The 20891-nt window shown below is 47.5% G+C and overlaps 1 protein-coding gene across 1 annotated transcript; it reads left to right on the top strand.

Moving 5' to 3' along the window:
* The first annotated feature begins 1073 nt into the window (after positions 1-1073).
* Positions 1074-4194, top strand: EGR1 (early growth response 1). Its single transcript, XM_034779869.1, has 2 exons — positions 1074-1511; positions 1928-4194. The coding sequence occupies exons 1-2, from the start codon at positions 1286-1288 to the stop codon at positions 3226-3228; spliced, it is 1527 nt and encodes a 508-aa protein (XP_034635760.1). The 5' UTR covers positions 1074-1285; the 3' UTR covers positions 3229-4194.
* The last annotated feature ends 16697 nt before the right edge of the window (positions 4195-20891 follow it).

Below are 20891 nucleotides of genomic sequence, written 5' to 3'. Positions count from 1 at the left end.
TGGGGTTGTTAAATACGCAGGGCAGAGTGATCAGTCAGACCCCCGCCGCACCTGTCGTGTGAATGCGAGACGCAGAAGGGCAACAAGGGGCGCGATTCGGAGCGAAAGGAGCGGGGAAACAGGCAGAAAATGTGCTAAACACAAACTGAAATGGGGGGGTCGTTGCCTATCTAGGGGGGTAGGGAGCTCTGGTCTGTGCAGTCTGCCGCGTAACACAGCAGGCCCCGTCCCGAACTTCCCGCTTTGAACGGGGGGATCCACTAACGGTTAATACTGGGGTTATCTTCCAGCATAGGTGGTGAAACTGGGGGGGGGGGGGCTGCTGCACTCCCTGACTTGAAGTGGTTTCCATGATATGCAAGGTTCACAGTTTGGTTCAATGGCTCTCAGTGCCCGCACTAGACAAATTGTTCCAATTCCTCTGTGTTCCAGTCCCCCAGTTTCAGGGAATCCTCTTCCCAGAGCACTCTACAGCCATTCCTGAAGCAGACTGAGTGCCCAAGCAAGGTCTGCTCTTCCCCTGCCTAAGCCTTCCACGCCCAGCCCGAGAACAGGCGGCTCTGCAGGGCTGAAAGAAACGCTGGAGCTTCTCTTCCTTTCTCTCCTTTGCCTCGCTCGCTCCCCCGCCCGCCCGGTTCACCTCTCTCCACCCCCTCCCGGAGCCGGAATCGCCATATAAGGAGTAGGAAGGCTCCCGCCGGAACCGGGACTTATAAGGCTGTTTCCTTATATGGACTCTGCGGCCGGGGGCTTCCGGCGGCCTGGGCTGAGGCGGCGACGGGGACCCGAGGAAGACAGCGGCGGGGGGGCTTATGCGCTGCCCCCTAGAGAAACCCAGCGATAGGGTGAGGGGGTGGGAGTAGGGACCCTAGGGCGGGCGCGGGGCTCTTGTTCCTATCTGGGCTGGGCCCCCTCCACCCGGCTTCCCCCAGTGCCAGCTACTGACGCCAGGCTGGGTCTTCCAGCCTGACGCCATATAAGGGTTTCCTGTCCGCCATATATGGCCATGTACGTCATGGCCGGGGCGGCCCGCAGCTGGTGCGGACTCGATATATAGGGGCGGCTCTAGGGCGGGCGAAGAGCTGATTGCTTCCAGCGGGCAGAGCCAGGGGGAGCCCCAGGCCGAGCGCTTATAGCGGGCAGAACCAGGGGGAGCCCCGGGCCGCTGGGAAGGGGAGCCGGCACATATCGAGCCCAGCAGCGTCACTCGACTGGCGCTTCTGGCCGGCCGCCTGGCCCCTGCTGCGCAGCATCCCAGTGTCCCCAGGCAAAGCCCACTCCCCCCATGGCCGCGGCCAAGGCGGAGATGCAGCTCCTACCACAGCTGCAGATCTCTGACCCCTTCGGCTCCTTTCCACACTCGCCCCCCACCATGGACAGTAACTACCCCAAGCTGGAAGAGATGATGCTGCTCAGCGGCGGGGGTCCCCAGTTCCTCACCTCCAGCGGGGCCCCTGAAAGCAGCGGTTTCAACCCCCCCGGAGAACAGCACTTCGAGCACCTTGCTGCAGGTAAGCAACAGTCTCTGTCCACAGGGGGTTGTGAGTGGGAGCCTGGTGGGGACACTCGGTGGGAAATGCCCCCTTCCCCGCCCGAGTCCTTGCTTCTCAGGAGCTGTAGGGGAGCTCTAGGCGGGCAGGTGCAGTTTGCTCGGGATTCCGCCGGTAATGATGCATCAGCCTCGCTGGCTGTGCTGCGCTAGGGGGATTCTCTCTACATGCGTCAGCTGCTCTTAGCGATGGGCTTTCTGCTGTTGGAGCGCTGCCAGGAGCACGCTGCAATATGTAACGCTCAATTTTGAATTAGCCCGGGGGGAGGGGGTAGCCCCGTTGGGGCCGGGCAGGGCTAGCCCGGGGGGTGGGGTGGAGGGTACCAGCGCTGGGGTTGCAGCATCTCTTGGAAGTAACGGCTACTCTTCTCTTTTCAGACACGTTTCCCGAGATCTCTTTAAATAATGAGAAATCCTTGGCAGAAACCAACTACCCCAATCAGACAAGCCGGCTGCCGCCTATAACCTACACGGGCCGCTTCTCTCTGGAACCAGCCCCCAACAGCAGCAACACTCTCTGGCCAGAGCCTCTGTTCAGCCTTGTTAGTGGGCTGGTGGGCATGGCTAACCTACCCACCACTTCTACACCTTCTTCATCACCAACCTCCTCATCCTCACAGACCCCGCCCCTGAGCTGCTCTGTCCAGGCCAGCGACAACAGCCCGATCTATTCAGCGGCACCAACATTTCCTAATTCTAGCTCTGAGATTTTCCCTGAGCAGCAAACCCAGTCCTTCCCAAACGCTCCCAGTACCTCTCTCCAGTACCCTCCCCCGGCTTATCCGGCTGCTAAAACCAACTTCCAGGTGCCAATGATCCCGGACTACTTATTCCCCCAGCAACAGGGGGAATCTCTCAGCCTGGTCCCAGCTGATCAGAAACCATTTCCAACGCTAGAATCCAGACCCCAGCAGCCCTCTCTCACACCTCTCTCCACTATCAAAGCTTTTGCTACCCAGACTGGGTCCCAAGATCCGAAGACGCTAAACACTACGTATCAGTCGCAGCTAATCAAGCCAAGCAGGATAAGAAAATACCCCAACCGACCTAGCAAGACCCCTCCCCACGAGAGACCCTACGCATGCCCAGTGGAGTCCTGTGACAGGAGGTTTTCCAGATCTGATGAGCTGACCCGGCACATTCGGATTCACACAGGACAAAAACCTTTTCAGTGCCGTATTTGTATGAGGAATTTCAGCAGAAGCGATCACTTGACCACTCATATCCGAACCCACACCGGGGAGAAGCCATTTGCCTGTGATATTTGTGGTAGAAAGTTTGCCAGAAGCGATGAGAGGAAGAGACACACTAAAATTCACCTGAGACAGAAGGACAAGAAAGCAGAAAAGGCAACTCCAGCCTCTGCTGCTTCTCAGATTTCCACCTACTCCTCTCCAATGACAACTTCCTTCCCATCTCCAGCCACCACCACTTACCCATCTCCAGTGCCTACATCATATTCCTCCCCAGTGTCTTCTTCCTATCCATCTCCAGCACACACCACTTTCCCTTCCCCCTCAGTAGCAACTACATATCCTTCTGTTACTGCCACCTTTCAGGCCCAAGTATCTACCACTTTCCCCTCTCCAGGGATTACCAATTCTTTCAGTTCACAAGGGACTTCAGCACTTTCAGAAATGTCATCAACTTTTTCTCCAAGGACAATTGAAATTTGTTGAGACTGTAAAGACAAAAATATTAAAATAGTTGATTGGTACTATCAGACTGAACGGAGTCTGTCAGTTACTAAAGAATATCATACGTAGCAAGGCCATCCTAAGTTTTCTTTAAACTTCAACTGCCTGAAACAACTGCCATTTAAGTTCTCCACTTCTGTCAACAGACTTAATTTGCATGGACAATGGATATAATTTCAATATAATTTCCCCCATAAACATTTTACCAAGAAAGGAACTTTTATTAAATACCTAGACAATGTAAAATGTACACGTGCCATGGTATGGTTTTGCTTTCCTTTGGGTACTATTGATGATGTGAAAATTCTTCTCGTATTCATATTGTATTATTTGGAGTTAGCAGGCCCATATTTTGTAAATGGTAATTCTATTTTAGTGACTACGCTGTAATGAGTTTTAAACTTATTTGAGAACAGCACTTACTATGTATTCAAGCATGTAAGAGTGATGTTATGTAAATATCACCTGATGAGACACTCATATGGCAAAAGTTTGTTTTTAAAGTTACATGTCTTGGTGCCTTTTTGTGAAGCCTTGCTGACGTCATGCATTTGTGTGAATGGATGCTTTGCATCTAGCCTTAAGGTGAAAGGGATTTTATTCAAAGAATGTAAGGGAGACGGGGGGGGGGGGGGGAGATTGAGAAGGAGCCAGAGGACAGAATGTACGCAAAAAAACTCTCAAATTCTATTTTTGTTACTGAAATGTACATTTATAAATATATATTCAGGAGTTGGAATGTTGTAGTTTACCTACTAAGTAGGCAGCAATTTTGTATGTTATGAACATGCAGTTCATTATTTTGTGGTTTATTTTTACTTTGTAATTGTATTTGTTTAAACAAAAGTGACTGTTTAGCTTATAAACACATTGAATGCGCTTTACTGCCAATGGGATACTTGGTGTACAATACCCTTCGGAAAAAGTAAATAAAATATCAAAACAGTGCATTTTTTTTCGTTAAGGCTTGTGTGTGTGGGAAACATGCTTTTACCAGTATCCTTGACTCCTTCCCCTCAGTTAAAGATCTCTTTTTTTCCTCAATAGATTGGTTGTAACTTCCATGGAACTGAGCTAGGTGTCTCTGCAGTGAGAAGGTGAGATGTCTCAAGAGCTGTGGCAACCTCATTTAAGTAATTGGGAGTAATTGGTGTTAGATCTTTAACTCTCATCCTCTTAGTAAGGAAGAGGTAGAACATTCTGATGATCCATCCCTCTTACTATTTAAGAGAGGAATACAGAGCATATATCATAAGTTATGTGTACTACCCACCATTTGTCAAATATATATATATATATATATATAAGCCTTGAGCCTGGCTGCTCACTTGGATGGAAGGGTCATTTGGCTAATTCTGTTTTGTCCAGAGGGTAAATATAGAAGAGAATCTTATTGCTTGACTTCGGGGGGGGGGGGGGGGAGGGTGAAAAACCAACGTATTGCTTGGATTTATAGCTAGTAGTGAATGGGGAGGGGCACAGAATACGAGTGAGAAGAGGGAAATCATACAAAAGGAGCTGGGCAGATTAGAAATATGGGAAAGTAATAATTATATATAGTGTGGAAAATCCATTTTGAATATATGTGGGGGTGGGAATAATTTAAATCAGAGTCAACTGATGGAAGCCTACTGCTAATAGCAGCAATTTAGCTAGATGTTTGTACCAGGATATACTATAAATGCCAATTTTTCAGAAGGAAGATCCCTCCCTATCTGGGTTTGATGAAAGCAAATATAAAACAGAGCATTCCATTCTGGTCACCTCAGTGCAGAAAGACAATATGGAGAGACTTCAGTGAAGAGCAATGAGGTATTCTTATCATAGTGACTGCTGCCATAGAAATTAATATAACTAAAGAACTGGTGTGATTGAATACTTCTGCCACTAGTTATTAATCATTATGACTGTTGTATGAAAAGATCTCAAACAGGATAGGTCTTCTAGAAGTAGGCTCAGTGATTATTTTTTGTTATGTATAGAACTATGCATTGCAAGAACTCAAGACAGGTAGAAAAAAAGTTAAAATAAGTACCCAGACCCTCAGCTGATGTAAATGGGTGTAGCTCAATGCTGCTTTACTCCAGCTGAAGCTATGTGTGGTCATCAGTAGATTGGTGTAACATAGGGGTGACTTCCCCCAGCACACTGTAGTTCAACCTTCTCAGGAAAAGCGAGGTGCTAAAGAAGGTTGGATGTAAATACCATGGACTAAGACTCAGTTGAAAGCATAGACCCCATGTAGAATGTATTGGAGATGAGTCATCCATTCTGGAAGTGACAAAGGTATGAATGTCTGTGGTGAACTCTACACCTTCTCACCAAGTGTAAATGAAAACAAGTACAGCTTCAAAGTCAGCTCTGTTCACTCTTTGAAGGAATCTTGTTTGGGCTACTTACACAGCTCTTGCTCTGGAGGACTTAAAACTGATCCTCAGCACTCATCGAGTATTCTAGACCATTGTGATAAAGTGTAAATTTACTCTTTTGCCTGTTTCCAGGGTAACATTGCTACACCGATCATAGATCCTTTCATTTTCAGAATTAATCAGTCTCTTTATGACACCAGATCAGGTGATGTTTTGCCCCTTAAAATAGTTATCACCTATAATCTGCTAGTATGCAGCTTTAATCTAGGGTATCATTAATTTTAAGATTTAGAACAATCTGTAGCTTCAGAGCTCACCTCAGTAAAATCCTATCTATCTATCTATCTATCTATCTATCTATCTATCTATCTATCTATCTATATAATTAATTTTGTCAGAGTGTTTCTCTGTTCCGGCATCCAGGGGGTGAGGGTTAATTCTAGCTGTCATGGTCACAAATCTCTCTTTCTCAGAGGGGAGGGATAGCTCAGTGGTTTGAGCATTGGCCTGCTAAACCCAGGGTTGTGAGTTTAATCCTTGAGGGGGCTACTTGGGGATCTGGGGAAAATCAGTACTTGGTCCTGCTAGTGAAGGCAGGGGGCTGGACTTGATGACCTTTCAAGGTCCCTTACAGTGCTAGGAGATGGGATATCTCCATTAATCATTATATTATATTATATTAATGATATAGTGGATCTTACAGATTGGCTGTTTTGGTAAACAATCCTCTAAAACCTCCCTGACTACTCCTTTTCAGGAAATGAGTTGTATTTTCTGGGATTCTCTGATAGACAAACTGAGGCCTGTGAGGCAGCTGCAGTTTGCTCTGTTGTACTGATGGCTAAAGATCAAAGAACTAATTCCTTCCCATGGTGAATTTACTTCTTAAACCCACAGCCAAGGCTACCCACAGATGATCACAGAAGCATTTCCTTTCAATGAGTCACTGTGGGAGCACTCCTCGTGTTGGCAGCGCATGAACTGGGGGAAAATATTATTTACCTCCACTCTCCTCCCCAGTTTTCACAACCCTTAACCCTAAGTGGTGGCCAAGGAAACCATCTATAGGCCCCAGTCTAATCAATGGTGTGAGACATGGATGTATCTTTTATACCTCCCAATCTGACCACAGGTGATGGGTATTCCACTTGCTTTACCCAAAGCACTTCTTCTGTCTGGAGGTGTAAAGCTAAAAGGCCTGGATATGTCATTCAGTATATGAGGGGAGGTTTCATGGCTACCATATTCCTTGCCCTGGCCCTCCGGACCTTTTCATTGGGCCCCTGCCCCGTGGACCCAACCGGCCCCCCCGCCCCTTCTCCGTGAGCTGGCTGCACGACTTGCAGCCGGTTCGTTTCCGAACCGCGCCAAGGAAACATCTATACATGCTCGTGCTCCACACCCTTCACTTCCTCACCCTCATGTTCTGCCCCGATACAAAGTGGCGGGACTTCCTATAGGCGCCAGCCTATATTCCACCCTGGTCCCGAGGCCCACCGGGGATATCAGCTGGCGGCTCCTTCATGAGGCTGCGAGCACGGGCGTGTACTTGGCGCGGTTTACCCCTGTCCCAGACACCTGTACTTTCTGCGGCGTGAGGGAGACCCTGGCTCACGTTTACTTGGAGTGTGCCAGGTTGCAGCCCCTACACCGGCTCCTCACCAATATTATGTTGCGTTTTTGGTTGTACTTTTCCCCTCACCTTCTCATTTAGGCACTCCCTATCTGTGGCCCCACTAAGTCACGGGACCTCCTGGTCAACTTCCTCTTGGCCCTGGCTAAACAGGCCATCTATCAAACCAGGGAGAGAAGGTTGGCCGATGGAGGCTCCTGTGACTGTGGGGCCTGTTTCCGGTCCTCTGTCCGTTCACGTATCCGGGCAGAGTTCCTCTGGGCGGTGTCCACTGGCTCCCTTGACACCTTTGAGGAGCAGTGGGCGCTGTCCGGGATTCTCTGCTCGGTGTCCCCGTCAGGTTCCCTTCTTTTGACCCTTTGACTGCACTCCTGTCCCTGTTTTTATATTAGTTGTCCCCCGTAATCATTTGCGTTTCAGGCCCTGTGGATCCTCCCCTTAGGCTGGGGGGCGGGGGTCCTTTAGCAGTGGGCGCCCGTGCTCACAGCCTCATGAAGGGTTTATACCAGCCCACTTCCTGAACCCCAATAGGTACCATATTCCTTGCTTGTATGTTGTCTGTGGTTTTCTGTCTGGATCAGCTAGGTTAAGAGTTTTGAATGTTCTCCCATCCTAATTCTAAAGGAGGAAAATCCTGCTCTTGCAACCATGTTGGAACAATATGAACCCAATCACTGGCTCAAAAGATTGTCTCCAGTGGAATTCCCAGGTTATCTGAAGATGCCTAGCTATAAATAGCTGTTTAAAAATAAAATAGCTTTATTTGAGAAGTACAAACAAACCCAGCAGTGAGCCCAGAGGAATGAGATGGGAACAGAAGGAAGGAGCTAAAAGTCAGCATAGGCCTGATGTAGGGCTCAGATGTTCTAGACACCCACAGAGATATGGTCGGCTGCATTACACGCAAATGTTTATCAGTGAAAGCCAAACTTCAAATCTGGCCATCGAATGACAAGAAAAACCTTGCGTCACCCCCATCCCCATCCCATTAACTCTTGCTGTCCGGGAGGGGGAGGGGGATCCAGGCCCTGACGTGCGCGAGCGGCGCGGCACGGCGCGAACAACCCCGGGCTCTGGCCGCGGCCTGCCCCCACCCCCGCGCGCGGAGGGAGGAAGGAGCCGCTTCACAGCCCACATCCGGCCCGGGCGGGCTCCGGCTGAAGTGCGGGTTAGGCCGGAGCTCGCCGCGGGGCGGAGTCGCTCTGCGGCTCGGGCCCCATTCAGCGCCCCGTGTCCGGCAGAGGGGCCCAGCGTTTCCTTCGCCAACCCGGGGCAGCTGCTCGGTGCGCCAGCCCCGCCAGCGGCAGTAATCCCCGTCCTCTGGCCCAGGGCCCGACGCCCGGCCAAGGCTGAACAGAAACGGCACCCTACGCTCCAGCAGGAACTGCCCTGCCATATATGGCCCTTCCTCCGCTCCTAATATGGCGCTTCCTAGGCCCATACAAGGTGTTTCCTTCCCGGCGGTGCCGGCAGCCGGGCTCGGCCCCCCGATCCCGAGCTGCGCCCAGACGGCCCCGCCTCAGCGAACAGCAGCGGGAGGTAGGTTGAGCAGCGCGCGGCGGCCGCAGAGCCCTGTCAGACCCTGCAGTAGAGGCAGCTGCTTCCGCTAGGGACCGGGCCTGTCCGTGTGGCTCAGAGTCTGTCCCTCGCCGCCTTCTAGGCAGCAGCTTGGGTCTCTGCGGAGTCTGTAGCCTCGGCGGTGGGCGCTCTCTGCAGAGGCCACTCCACACACAAGCACAGGATGGATGAGCTGGCTGTGGGCCTGTCAGTACTAACTGCCCAGTGTCTGAAAGTAGGATCCTTGTACATTTCTTATTGCAGAATAGGCTGGTCTGCCCCGGAGCTCAGCCCCCTGCTTTAATGGGGCAAGCTAATATTATGCAGAAGGAGAAAGTGGTGGGTTTGCTATGTGTGTGAGCCAAAATCACAGTGTGAGTAAGAGGCTGCTCAAAGTTTGTATAGATTTTCAGCCCAGAAAGGACAATTGGGATAATCTAGTCCGATTTAAAAGGGATAATCAATGTTTTTATCACCATATTTTTAACTGTGCAATGAAACTAAAGAGAAGTCAGGAGGAACCATTTTTTCTTCTAATGTAATAGTTTTAAAATATTTGCAGTGTAACCCACTTCACCATCACTGAGTCTACTTGAATTTAAGTGAGGTTTCAGGTGCGTGTGGATAGTTCTGTGAATAATAGTTCAGGGCCACAACAACCGTGGTAGTTGATAACTGGATCTGTGGGATTGGCTAGACTGATAATACAGTTTAGCTTTTGTTAATTTAATTCTATTATGTAAACAGTTGTTTTCCCAACTAAAAGTGTTAGTGGCTTTACATTCACAAGGACTCTTGAGTGCTTAGGAGTGGAGAGGAAATAACTGTAAAGGTGTGACCAGGAGGTTTTAAGTGTGGGCTTGAGCCAACTATTTTATTTCCTTTAAATAGAAGCCCTAGACCAGGGGTTCTGAGGACAAACTTTTTGATGGCCTCAGAGTGCGGCCACCAACTCTTGCTCGTGGCCACTCTCACACTTTTTCCTAAAATACTTGATTAGCTTTAGGAAAACCAAATAAATATGCACATACACACATAATCTCATACACACATAAAAATTATTGTAATTTATTTATTGCTAGCTAGTAAATCTGCCGTGAAAAGTGATACTTGTATGTTTGTTAATATCACTTTTCACGGCAGATTTACTCAGCCCTGGCAAGCTGGGGACAAATTAAGCCCTGGATGGAGGGATGGGGGAGGCAGTGGGGGGCCAGGAAAGATGGAGGTGATGGGCTGGAGCCCAAAGCCCTGCAGCCAGAGCCCACAGCTGGAGGATGGGATCCAGGGATGGAGTCCGAAGCCCTGCGGCCAGGGCCTGCTGTGCCCCCCACCGCAGGGCTGAAGCCCAAAGCCTAAGTCCCACCACCCCTGGGAAGGTGGGGAACTCACTGGCTGCCTGCTCCTCCAGTGTTGTGCCCCAGGTGTCTCCAGAGGGGGTCAGGGCCCAACCCCTGAATCCAGGAGCAACAGAGAGGGGGAGGGGGCTCTACTTTGCCCCCCCCCATCACAACCCAGGAGGCTGTGGCTGCAAGAAAAGCCCCTGGTGGCCACATTTCAGAAACACTGCCCTAGACATCATCTGAAGCTGGCCCTAATTCCTGGTAAAGACACCTGGAAGAAGGGTTGCATTTTGTAAAGTGCTTGAAGGTCTTTGGATGGAAGGTGATCTATAAATAAAATGTATTATAATTTTTTATTATTATTAATAAAAGACTGAATATAATCTAACCCTTCATTCTAGCTGTGAGTCACTAAAATGAAGGACGAATACTCTGAACATGTACATTTAGTTAATTCTTTAACTTCAGAATGCATTGCTTAAAGTGTTTTGCTCAGAATTTTTGCAAGGGATGAGTATTATATAGGTTTAGGTCTTCTTGAATTGTAAACTCTTCAGAGTGGGGGCCATGTGTGCCTAACTGCTGACTGGTAATCGACTCATGAACAAAGAAGACATAATGGATGGTAAAATGGTAGGGGCTCTGATACTATTGTGAGGATGTGATATAAAACCCTAGACAGATTGATCACTACTCAACTTTCTCCAATAATGACCATTCTTAATTCTTGGATGTATCAGTGGTGGAGTGGGCTTATAAAAATTGTAAAGTAAGCAGTATAACAAACTGAAAAAGACATTGGGATGAACAAACTATTGGAGTCCTACTAAATTGCACTTGATAGAATAGTGACTAGATGCTGGAAAGTGGATGCTGTTAGACTAAATAAGTTTGATCTTGATTGCTTTCAATTTAAGACCCTTTTTGACAGTGTTAGTCTGAACAGCTGGTCAGCTGAGGATACATGAGAATGCATGAAAGTAAAGTTTGTGCTTCAAGAAATTGATGTTCAGCAGGTATTATCATGTACCCAGTTAAGTATTATTTTCAGTCTTCCCACAACGGAATCAGAACCATTTTTAAACACAGTTGTTGCCTGAAAAAAATCTAGTGGTTTTCTGCTCTTGTTAGAGAATGGATTTTATTTTGTCTGAGAGCTATGCTTAAAAAAAATCATGTTATTGGCAACCTGATATAAAGGTAGGAATAATTTAGAGCAGGTTTCTGATCTCTCTGGTCAATTTATTTGCTATTGGTTTGGAGGCGCAAAAAGAAAATTAGAGAAGTTTGCTAAGGACACTTGTTTAGATAAATACAAACTATAGAAGATTGTAAGAAGCTCCAAGTGCATTTAAATACATTGGGAATTGGACACCATGATGGCAGACTGTATTCAACTTTGATAAGTGTATTACAATGGTGGAAGTAGTTTAAATTTCTCATATACCTGATAGATTCTTGCAGGATTCTCTGAGGGGGAAAAAATCCAGATTTTTGCATAATCTCATGCAACTACAATGGATTTAATTGTATCCAAAGCTGTTTGAGGTCATGAAATGTATCTTTTCTGTTTAAAATCTTGTTAAAGGACTAAGTAAAATTATGAAGCTGTATATTTATTAGCACAAATAAAATAAACCAAATAAGCTAAAGACATAGAAGGTAATTCTTCTGCTATGCTTGGCACTGATGAGGCTTCAGCTGGAGTACTGTGTCCAGTTCTGGGCGCCACACTTTTTAGGAAAGATGTGGACAGAGGAGAGCAACAAAAATCGTAGAAGGTTTTGACAACCAGATTGACGAGGAAAAGTTTAAAAAGAAAACTGGGCATGTTTAGTTTTGAAAAAAGAAGACTGAGGGGGCAACCTGATAACACTTCTTTGAGTGCTTGCTCATGTTGATGTTAGGTGTGTGCGCACTCATGTGCACAGTCACTGGAGATTTTTACCTTAGTGGCCCTAGTGCCCCCTGGAGCCCCGCGCTCAGCATGCCCCTGGCCCTGCGCCCTCTCAGTTCCTTCTTGCAGCCCATGACAGTTGCTGGAACGTCTCTTGCGATTGCAAGCTCCCCAGTGTTTTTTTCTGACTTTCCTTGGACATTCTTGTTGTAAATAGTTGTGTTAGATAGGTGACCCATTTGGGGTATGCCCCAGTCCCTAGGTTTCAAACTACATGCTGCCTGCCATAAGCCCAGGCCAGTGAGTGAGCCACATACGAACTGCTTGAAGTGCCTTGGGGAAGCTCACATCAAGGACAAGAACAGAATCTGCAAGGGCTTCAGGCCACACATTCTTAAGGACAGGGACACTCGTTTGAAGGGCCTGTTAATGGAAGCAGCATTTAGACTGGCCTCAGAGCCATGCCAATCCAATTTGGCGCTAAGTATGTTGACCTTGGTGCAGAACACTCCCTGGCACTGGGCCCTTCCCGGCACTGCTCACCATCCCCCATGCCAAGGAAGAGGCATAAGAAACAACGTGCTGACGGGGCGGTCCGTGGTGCTGCAGAGGGATAGGCAGAAGATGGTCGATGAGTGCTGGGCCACTCATCCTCCCAGAGCGGTGGTCGGCGAGGGGACCTAGGGCACCCAGCCCTGTCCAGGACCCACCACCGACTCCTTGCAGCGGTTGGGGCACCCTCCACCTTTGAGCTACCTTAGCTCCAGAGGCTTTTCAGGTGGCAAGAGACTCAATGTCACTTCAGGTGCCACCTTGAGAACCTCAACCAGCTCCCTTGGAGTCATCGAGGGAGGCCCCCTCAAGAGAGAAACCCTTCATGGGCCCACCCCAGTAGTCTCCAACCTACCGCAGGTCCCCGTCGCATTAACAGTTGCTGGCTCCTCAGCATGGATCCCTGCCATTGTAGCATTGATCGCTAGCCTCCCAATCACCGGGTTCACAGCAGCAGTCTCCAGTGCTGTGTCGTACATCCCTGGCACTGCACCAGCAGACACCAGCCCCATGCACCAGTCTCCGACCCAACACCACTTCCCGGCCTGCAACCGCAGCCACCAGATGGTAGCGATGGACCTGGTCTTCAAGGGAGGATTCCTCGTCAGAGTCCTGGAGCGAATCCATTCCTCCCCCGAGGAGGCACCGGCATCAGCCTCATGCACTGGACTTCAGTGCGGGTTCATCTGCAGGCGCGTGGCTAATGGGATGGTGGCCAGTGTGACATAGTGGGTTTTTCCCCCTTGTTATGTTGTATGTGAGTCTTACTGTTTTGCATGAATACTGTGCGTGCCTCAGTTTCCCTGTCTATTGCGCCAAAGCCTAGGGCATCTCCTCTCTCCACCCCCGGCGTGCAGGGCCAGCCCGAGAATCCTCTTCCTCCCCACTCCTCCGGCGCTGTGTGAAAACCATGGGGGCTGATGATAGGCCGAAAGGGAATGAGGTGAATTGGTAATGGCACCTGTGATGAGTTTGCCCCCCACTCCAGGGTGCCACCTGATGTACTGGGGTACCACTGAGCGTCACAGGTTAGACAAGAAGTAATAGGCTTAATCTTAATAGGGAGATTTATGTTAAATTTCTAATGAGGGTAGTTAAGTTCTGGAATAGTCTTCTACCGGGGGTTATGGAATCCCCATCACTGGAGGTTTTCAAGAACGGGTAAGACAAACACCTGTCAGGGATGATCTATGGAGTGGTGGCGTAGCCATGTTGGTCTCAGGATATTAGATAAGGTGGGTCAGGTAATATCTTTTATAGGTTTACTTGGTCCTGCCTCAGTGCAGGGGGAGGGACCTGATAACTTGTCTAGGTCCCTTCTAGCCCTACATTTCTATAATTTCTATGAATTTTGGCTTCAAATATTATAGTTTAGTGAAAGAGTTTGCAGAGCTGCCAGCATTTGTGCTGCTACAGGAGTCCATTCATGTATGCAGAGGGGAAGACAACAAAATTAATCAGTTTTAAAACAAAGCCAGTTCAGTTATCAAAACAACAAAGAAGCCAAAAGCTTTCTAACACATGAAAACACTCTTGCCCTCATAGTTAACTCTGCAATGGATGAACAGATTTTTTTTATTGGAATTTCAAAAGAAATCTGCTCTAAGATGAAAGCACACCAAACATGAGAGATTTCAATCTCAAAATAGTTTTTGCAAAATGTACAATATATGCAACTTAAAACAGGTATTTGGAATGGAAGTCTCTCTTTTAACTACCATAATGGAGCAGGTGTCTAAGGGAGATAATTGCATTTTCCTGACTCTAGAGCTGGTTCTACGTCAGCCCCAGCCTAGATTAATGCACCGGGGGGCGCTACTGTAATCTATGCCCCTTGATTTGATTTTGTCACATGCCCTCTCCACTCCTCCCTGTGTCAGGAGTTGCAGGGGGAGAGGCTTCGTGCTCTTGCTGTGGGAATGCAACACAGAATGGAGAAGGCAAGAGAGTGATACTCCAGAATTATTTTTTCACTCAGGCTACATTGATTTCTAGGAATTACTAAACAATAAGGAGAGCTGGTTTCTTTCAATTGCGAATAACAGCAGTCCAGGTTTCTCTAAGATGCTTCTAGTGAGCTTTGGGCAATACTGCCCTCTTATGTTTGGAAGCAAGAATGATGTAGCTGCATCTGCATTCTAAATTGCCTATATTAATGGTTCTCAAACTATCTCATGGCAGTATTGCCAACCTCAAGATTCAAAAATTGTATCAAGCCTCAACATTTTCGATTTTAAACATAATACATTTGGATTCTTTTATTTGCCTTGTGTTTGAGCCTTTCAGCTTCTTTTCACAGTTACAAGTCCTAGGAAGTTTTTTTGTTTTTTTTTTTAAATGAAACCAGAGATTCTCATATAATCACATTAGTCCAGGAGCTGGGATTTTAAAAATAAAATGTGAAATTTGTGATAAAATCATGAGAGCTATCAATTCTGTGAGAGAGCCTCACGTGGATATCCGCTCCCCCAACCTTCACACTGCTTATATTGCTTTCACTGCTCTCTGTACTCTAAGGATTAAAATGCATTTCAGAAATTTTAGATCTAGGTAAAGTTAATGTATTAAGGTTAGGATTTTCAAAAGTGTTCGGTGTTGCCCTAATTTTACATTCATTTAAGTCAATGAGAGCTTTACATTATAGTTAATTATTATAGTTAAGACAGAATAGTACACCTTTTAACAGAAACGGACATTCAATGTGTTCTAATATCCATATGCTTACTCGGATGGTCTTGAAATATGCTGTGCCTTATGGTAGTGCTGTGTAGTGTTAGTGTTCCAAAATTGGGATCACTTGAGCAAGGGGTTCCTGAAATACAGCCCCCTCAATTTTTTTCTCAAAATCAACTCATTCTAACTTTTTTTTTTTTTTGCTCACATCTGGGGTTCAAACGGTGGCCCCTCAGGAGGGGATTGAGCCTCTCTTCCTGTCATAGAATCATAGAATATCACAGTTGGAAGGGACCTCAGGAGGTCATCTAGTCCAACCCCCTGCTCAAAGCAGGATCAATCCCCAACTAAATTATCCCAGCCAGCGCTTCGTCAAGCCTGACCTTAAAAACCTCTAAGGAAGGAGATTCCACCATCTCCCTAGGTAACCCATTCCAGTGCTTCACCACCCTCCTAGTGAAAAAGTTTTTCCTAATATCCAACCTCAACTTCCCCCACTGCAACTTGAGACCATTACTCCTTGTTCTGTCATCTGCTACCACTGAGAACAGTCTAGATCCATCCTCTTTGGAACCCCCTTTCAGGTAGTTGAAAGCAGCTATCAAATCCCCCCTCATTCTTCTCTTCTGCAGACTAAACAATCCCAGTTTCCTCAGCCTCTCCTCGTAAGTCGTGTGCTCCAGCCCCCTAATCATTTTTGTTGCCCTCCGCTGGATTCTCCAATTTTTCCACATCCTTCTTGTAGTGTGGGGTCCAAAACTGGACACACTACTCCAGATGAGGCCTCACCAATGTCTAATAGAGGGGAATGATCACGTCCCTCGATATGCTGGAGCTATTGATCACTACCCCTTGAGCCCACTTATACAGTCCAAAATGCCGTTAGCCTTCTTGGCAACAAGGGCACCACTGTCAACGCATATCCAGCTTCTCGTCCACTGTAACCCGTAGGTCCTTTTCTTCAGAACTGCTGCCTAGCCATTCAGTCCCTAGTCTGTAGCAGTGCATGGGATTCTTCCGTCCTAAGTGCAAACTCTGCACTTGTCCTTGTTGAACCTCATCGGATTTCTTTTGGTCCAATCCTCTGATTTGTCTAGGTCCCTCTGTATGCTATCCCTACCCTCCAGCGTATCTACCACTCTTCCCAGTTTAGTGTCATCTGCAAACTTGCTGAGGGTGCAGTCCACGCCATCCTCCAGATCAGTGGTCCCCAACCTTTTCCCTGGGGCGGGTGCCGGATGACTATCCGCCGAGGACTGTGGCCTCTGGACAAGCAGCCGCCGAAATGCCACCGTGAAGCAGCGTCGTCAAGAGGCGTCGCCACTGAAATTCAGCGGCATTTCGACGGTAGCGCTTCTTGATGTTGCCGCTTCTCGGTGGCATTTTGGCAGCTGCTTGTCTGGCAGTCAGTAGGTGGGTGCACATGGATGCCCTGGCAGGCGCAATGGCACCCACGGGCACCGTGTTGGGGACCCCTGCTCCAGATTGTTAATGAAGATATTGAACAAAACCGGCCCCAGGACTGACCCTTGGGGCACTCCGCTTGATACCATCTGCCAACTAGACATGGAGCTATTGATCACTACCCCTTGAGCCTGATGATCTAGCCAGCTTTCTATCCACCTTATAGTCCATTCATCCAGCCCATACTTCTTTAACTTGCTGGCAAGAATACAGTGGGAGACTGTATCAAAAGCTTTGCTAAAGTCAAGGAATAACACATCCACTGCTTTTCCCTCATCCACAGAGCCAGTGATCTCGTCATAGAAGGCAATTGGGTTAGTCAGGCATGACTTGCCCTTGGTGAATCCATGCTGACTGTTCCTGATCACTTTCCTCTTCTCTAAGTGCTTCAGAATTGATTCCTTGAGGACCTGCTCTATGACTTATCCAGGGACTGAGGTGAGGACTGGCCTGTAGTTCCCCGGATCCTCCTCCTTCCCTTGTCCTCATGTTGGAGCTGGGATACTAGAGTAATGTGTTAAAATGGTTAGAGACCTTCATGGAGGGACATGCTCAACAAGTAATGATGGGAAATTGTATCTTCACTACTAGATTCCTCACAAGTGGAGTCTCATAAGAATCAATTCTCTTTCTGAGCCTATTCATATAGATCTACATGCAGTAGGTATCAGTGATTCACAGTAATGCTGGAAGGACATAACGAGTGGGGTCCTGCAGGGATTGGTTCTGGGTCTGGTTCTGTTCAATATCTTTATCAATGATTTAGATAATGGCATAGAGAGTACACTGATAAAGTTTGCGGATGATACCAAGCTGGAAGGGGTTGCAGATGCTTTGGGGGATAGGATTAAAATTCAAAATGATCTGGACAAACTGGAGAAATAGTCTGAAGTAAATAGGATGAAATTCAATGAGGACAAATGCAAAGTACTCCATTTAGGAAGGAACTATCAGTTGCACACATAAAAAATGGGAAATGACTGCCTAGGAAGGAGTACTGCAGAAAGGGATCTGAGGGTCATAGTGGATCACAAGCTAAATCTCAATCAACAGTGTAACGCTGTTGCAAAAAAAGCAAACCTCATTCTGGGATGTATTTGCAGGAGTATTGTAAGAAGACACGAGAAGTAATTCTTTCGCTCTACTCTGTGCTGATTAGGCCTCAACTGGAGTATTGTGTCCAGTTCTGGGCGCCACATTTCAGGAAAGATGTGGACAAATTGGAGAAAGTCCAGAGAAGAGCAACAAAAATTATTAAAGGTCTAGAAAAGGTCATGACCTATGAGAGAAGATTGAAAAAATTGGGTTTGTTTTGTCTGGAGAAGAGAAGACCAGAGAGAACATGATAAATAATAATAAATAACGTACATAAGTACATAAAAGGTTGTTACAAGAAGGAGAGAGAAAAATTGTTCTCTAACGTCTGAGGATAGGAAAAGAAGCAATGGACTTATATTGCAGCAAGGGTGGTTTAGGTTGGACATTAGGAAAAACTTCCTATCAGGGTGGTTAAGCACCGGAATAAATTGCCTAGGGAGGTTGTGGAATCTCCATCATTGGGGATTTTAAAGAGCAGGTTGGCCAATCACCTGTCAGGGATGGTCTAGATAATACTTAGTCCTGCCTTGAGTGCAAGGGACTGGACTAGATGACCTCTCGAGGTCCTTTCCAATTCTATGATTACGCTCGTGTGTGTGTGTGGGGGGGGATGAGAACACTCACTGAGATGATTGGAGCAGTTCGCACATCTCAGAACTATTGTTTCAGTCTGTATTAATCTCCATGGGGTGTTCAGATACAGTCAAGAGCATCTCAGTAAGACAAATAGGCCATTCCACACTTCTGAGCCTCCTATGCTGCATATAGATGTGTAAAGCCCTTTCACCGTACATTGGGCTAGATTTACGGTAAGAGCTCTATCTCCACTCTCCTGCCTCTTCCTATGTCCCAGCTAGTACATGCTCTCCTCACAACCCCACCATCTTCTTGCTTCTCCATGGCCCCTCCAAGCTTACCAAGGGCATAGAGTGGGAAAGAGAAGGGGGAAGGTGGGGGAATGTCAAAGCAGCAGGGGATATTCAAGTGGTCAGACCAATCAGTTTAATGGAGGCAGTGTTGGAGGAGTTCCTGAGCAAACTCATAGCGACACTAGTTGACAGCCAACTTCAAGCTAATTGAGGCTAATATCCTAGACCCAGCATAGTCTGGATTCAGACCAGGACATGGAACTTAAAATGCTTTAGTGAAACTGATGGATGATTCTCTGCTGTCAGTGGATAGAGGGCAGACATCCATTCTCATCCTCCTGGACTTCTCTGGAGGATTTGACTGTTGTCTCATCTGAGCTAGGTAGGTCCAGAGTAATGTGCTAAAATGGTTAGAGACCTTAATGGAGGGACACACTTAACAAGTAATGATGGGAAATTGTATTTCCACTACTAGGTTCCTCACAGGTGGCATCTCATAAGGATCCATTCTCTCTGAGCCTATTCATCTATGACTACATGCAGCCACTAAGAGAACTGGTCACTTGATATGGATTAAAGTACTAGCAATAAGCAGGTCAATATGTAGCTGACAAACAGCTCTATTTGTCCTTCACATATGCTTATACCGCTTCCCCAGTGTGGCCCAGAGCTTGGATGGGATCATCTCCTGGATGAAGAGCAGCTGGTAGAAGCTGAACCAGAGCAAGATAGAGGTGATGATGGTGGACAGAAGAAAGCATTTAGAAGAGTTTGCAGCCATGGTGCAGTCCCCTTTGTTTGAAGGTACACACCAAAAAGTGGTCAATTCAGTCCATAGTTTAGGAGTGCTCCTGGATTCCTTACTGATGCTAATCTCTCACATAGCAGGATCTGTGAATAATGCTTTCTACCATCTCCAGTTGGCTAAGAGACATCATCCCAGATGATGACCCAATTTAGTCACACCTTTGACACCTCTTGGCTGGACTATAGCAATACAGTATACCTGGGCATAAACCCTTCAGTGTTTGGGAAACTCTAGTTGGTACAGAACATTGCAGCCATATCTCAGCAGCATTGGCTACTGTGAAAACTTCGTATGTGTATTTGGGTATGTCTGCATTGTACATAGACACCTGTGGCTGGCCCTTGCCAGCTAACTTGGGCTCAGGCTGCAGCCCAAGCTCTGTGACCCTCTTATCTCAGAGGGTCCTAGAGCCCGGGCTCCAGCCCGAGCCTGGAAGTCTACACTGCAATTAAACAGCTGGGCAGACCAAGCCCCTTGAGCTCGAGTTAGCTGGCATAGGCCAGCTGCGGATGTCTAATTGCGGGTGTCTAAACTTCTGCCCAAACAGGTACTGATGAAACTTCCAAATTCTGACAATGATTCCCAATGCCTTGCGTTCAATTTGGGCATAGTTAGTTTCTGCTTTGCTTAGAGTGCGTAAAGCAAAAGCAATAGGTTTCTCTTCTCCCGAAGGCATAATGTGTGACATGATCGCTCCCACTCCATAAGGGGAGGCATCGCAGGCCAATTGTAGAGGTAAGGATGGCTGAAAGTGCGTTGGAACTTCAGAATTTAGCAATGCACCCTTAGCTTTGTTTAAATGTAATATCACAGGCTTAGGGTTAGGGGTTTAGGGTTAGGGTTTAGAGTTAGGGGTTAGGGGGGTAGGGGGTTAGGGTTAGGGGTTAGTGGGTTGGGGTTTAGGGTTTAGGGGTTAGTGGGTTAGGGGTTTAGGGGTTAGTGGGTTAGGGGTTTAGGGGTTAGTGGCTAGGGTTTAGGGTTAGGGGTTTAGGGGTTAGGGTTAGTGGGTTAGGGGTTTAGGTTAGGGTTAAGGGTTAGGGGTTTAGGGGTTAGTGGGTTGGGGTTTAGGGTTTAGGGTTGGGGTTAGTGGGTTAGGGGTTAGGGGTTTAGGGGTTAGTGGGTTAGGGGTTAGGGGGTTAGGGTTGGGGTTTAGGGGGTGTGGGTTAGGGGGTTAGGGGTTTAGGGTTAGGGGTTAGTGGGTTGGGGTTTAGGGTTGGGGTTTGGGGGTTAGGGGTTGGGGTTAGTGGGTTAGGGTTAAGGGGTTAGTGGGTTAGGGTGAGGGGTTTAGGGGTTTGTGGTTTAGGGGTTAAGGGTTAGGGTTTGTGGTTTAGGGGTTTGTGGTTTAGGGGGTTAGGGTTAGTGGTTTAGGGGCTTAGGGGTTG

The sequence above is a fragment of the Trachemys scripta genome, chromosome 8 (genome assembly GCF_013100865.1).
Source record: "Trachemys scripta elegans isolate TJP31775 chromosome 8, CAS_Tse_1.0, whole genome shotgun sequence".
Lineage (NCBI taxonomy): Eukaryota > Metazoa > Chordata > Testudines > Emydidae > Trachemys > Trachemys scripta.
Note: the sequence above shows the minus strand (reverse complement) of the source record. Positions and strands in the feature narration are given on the sequence as shown.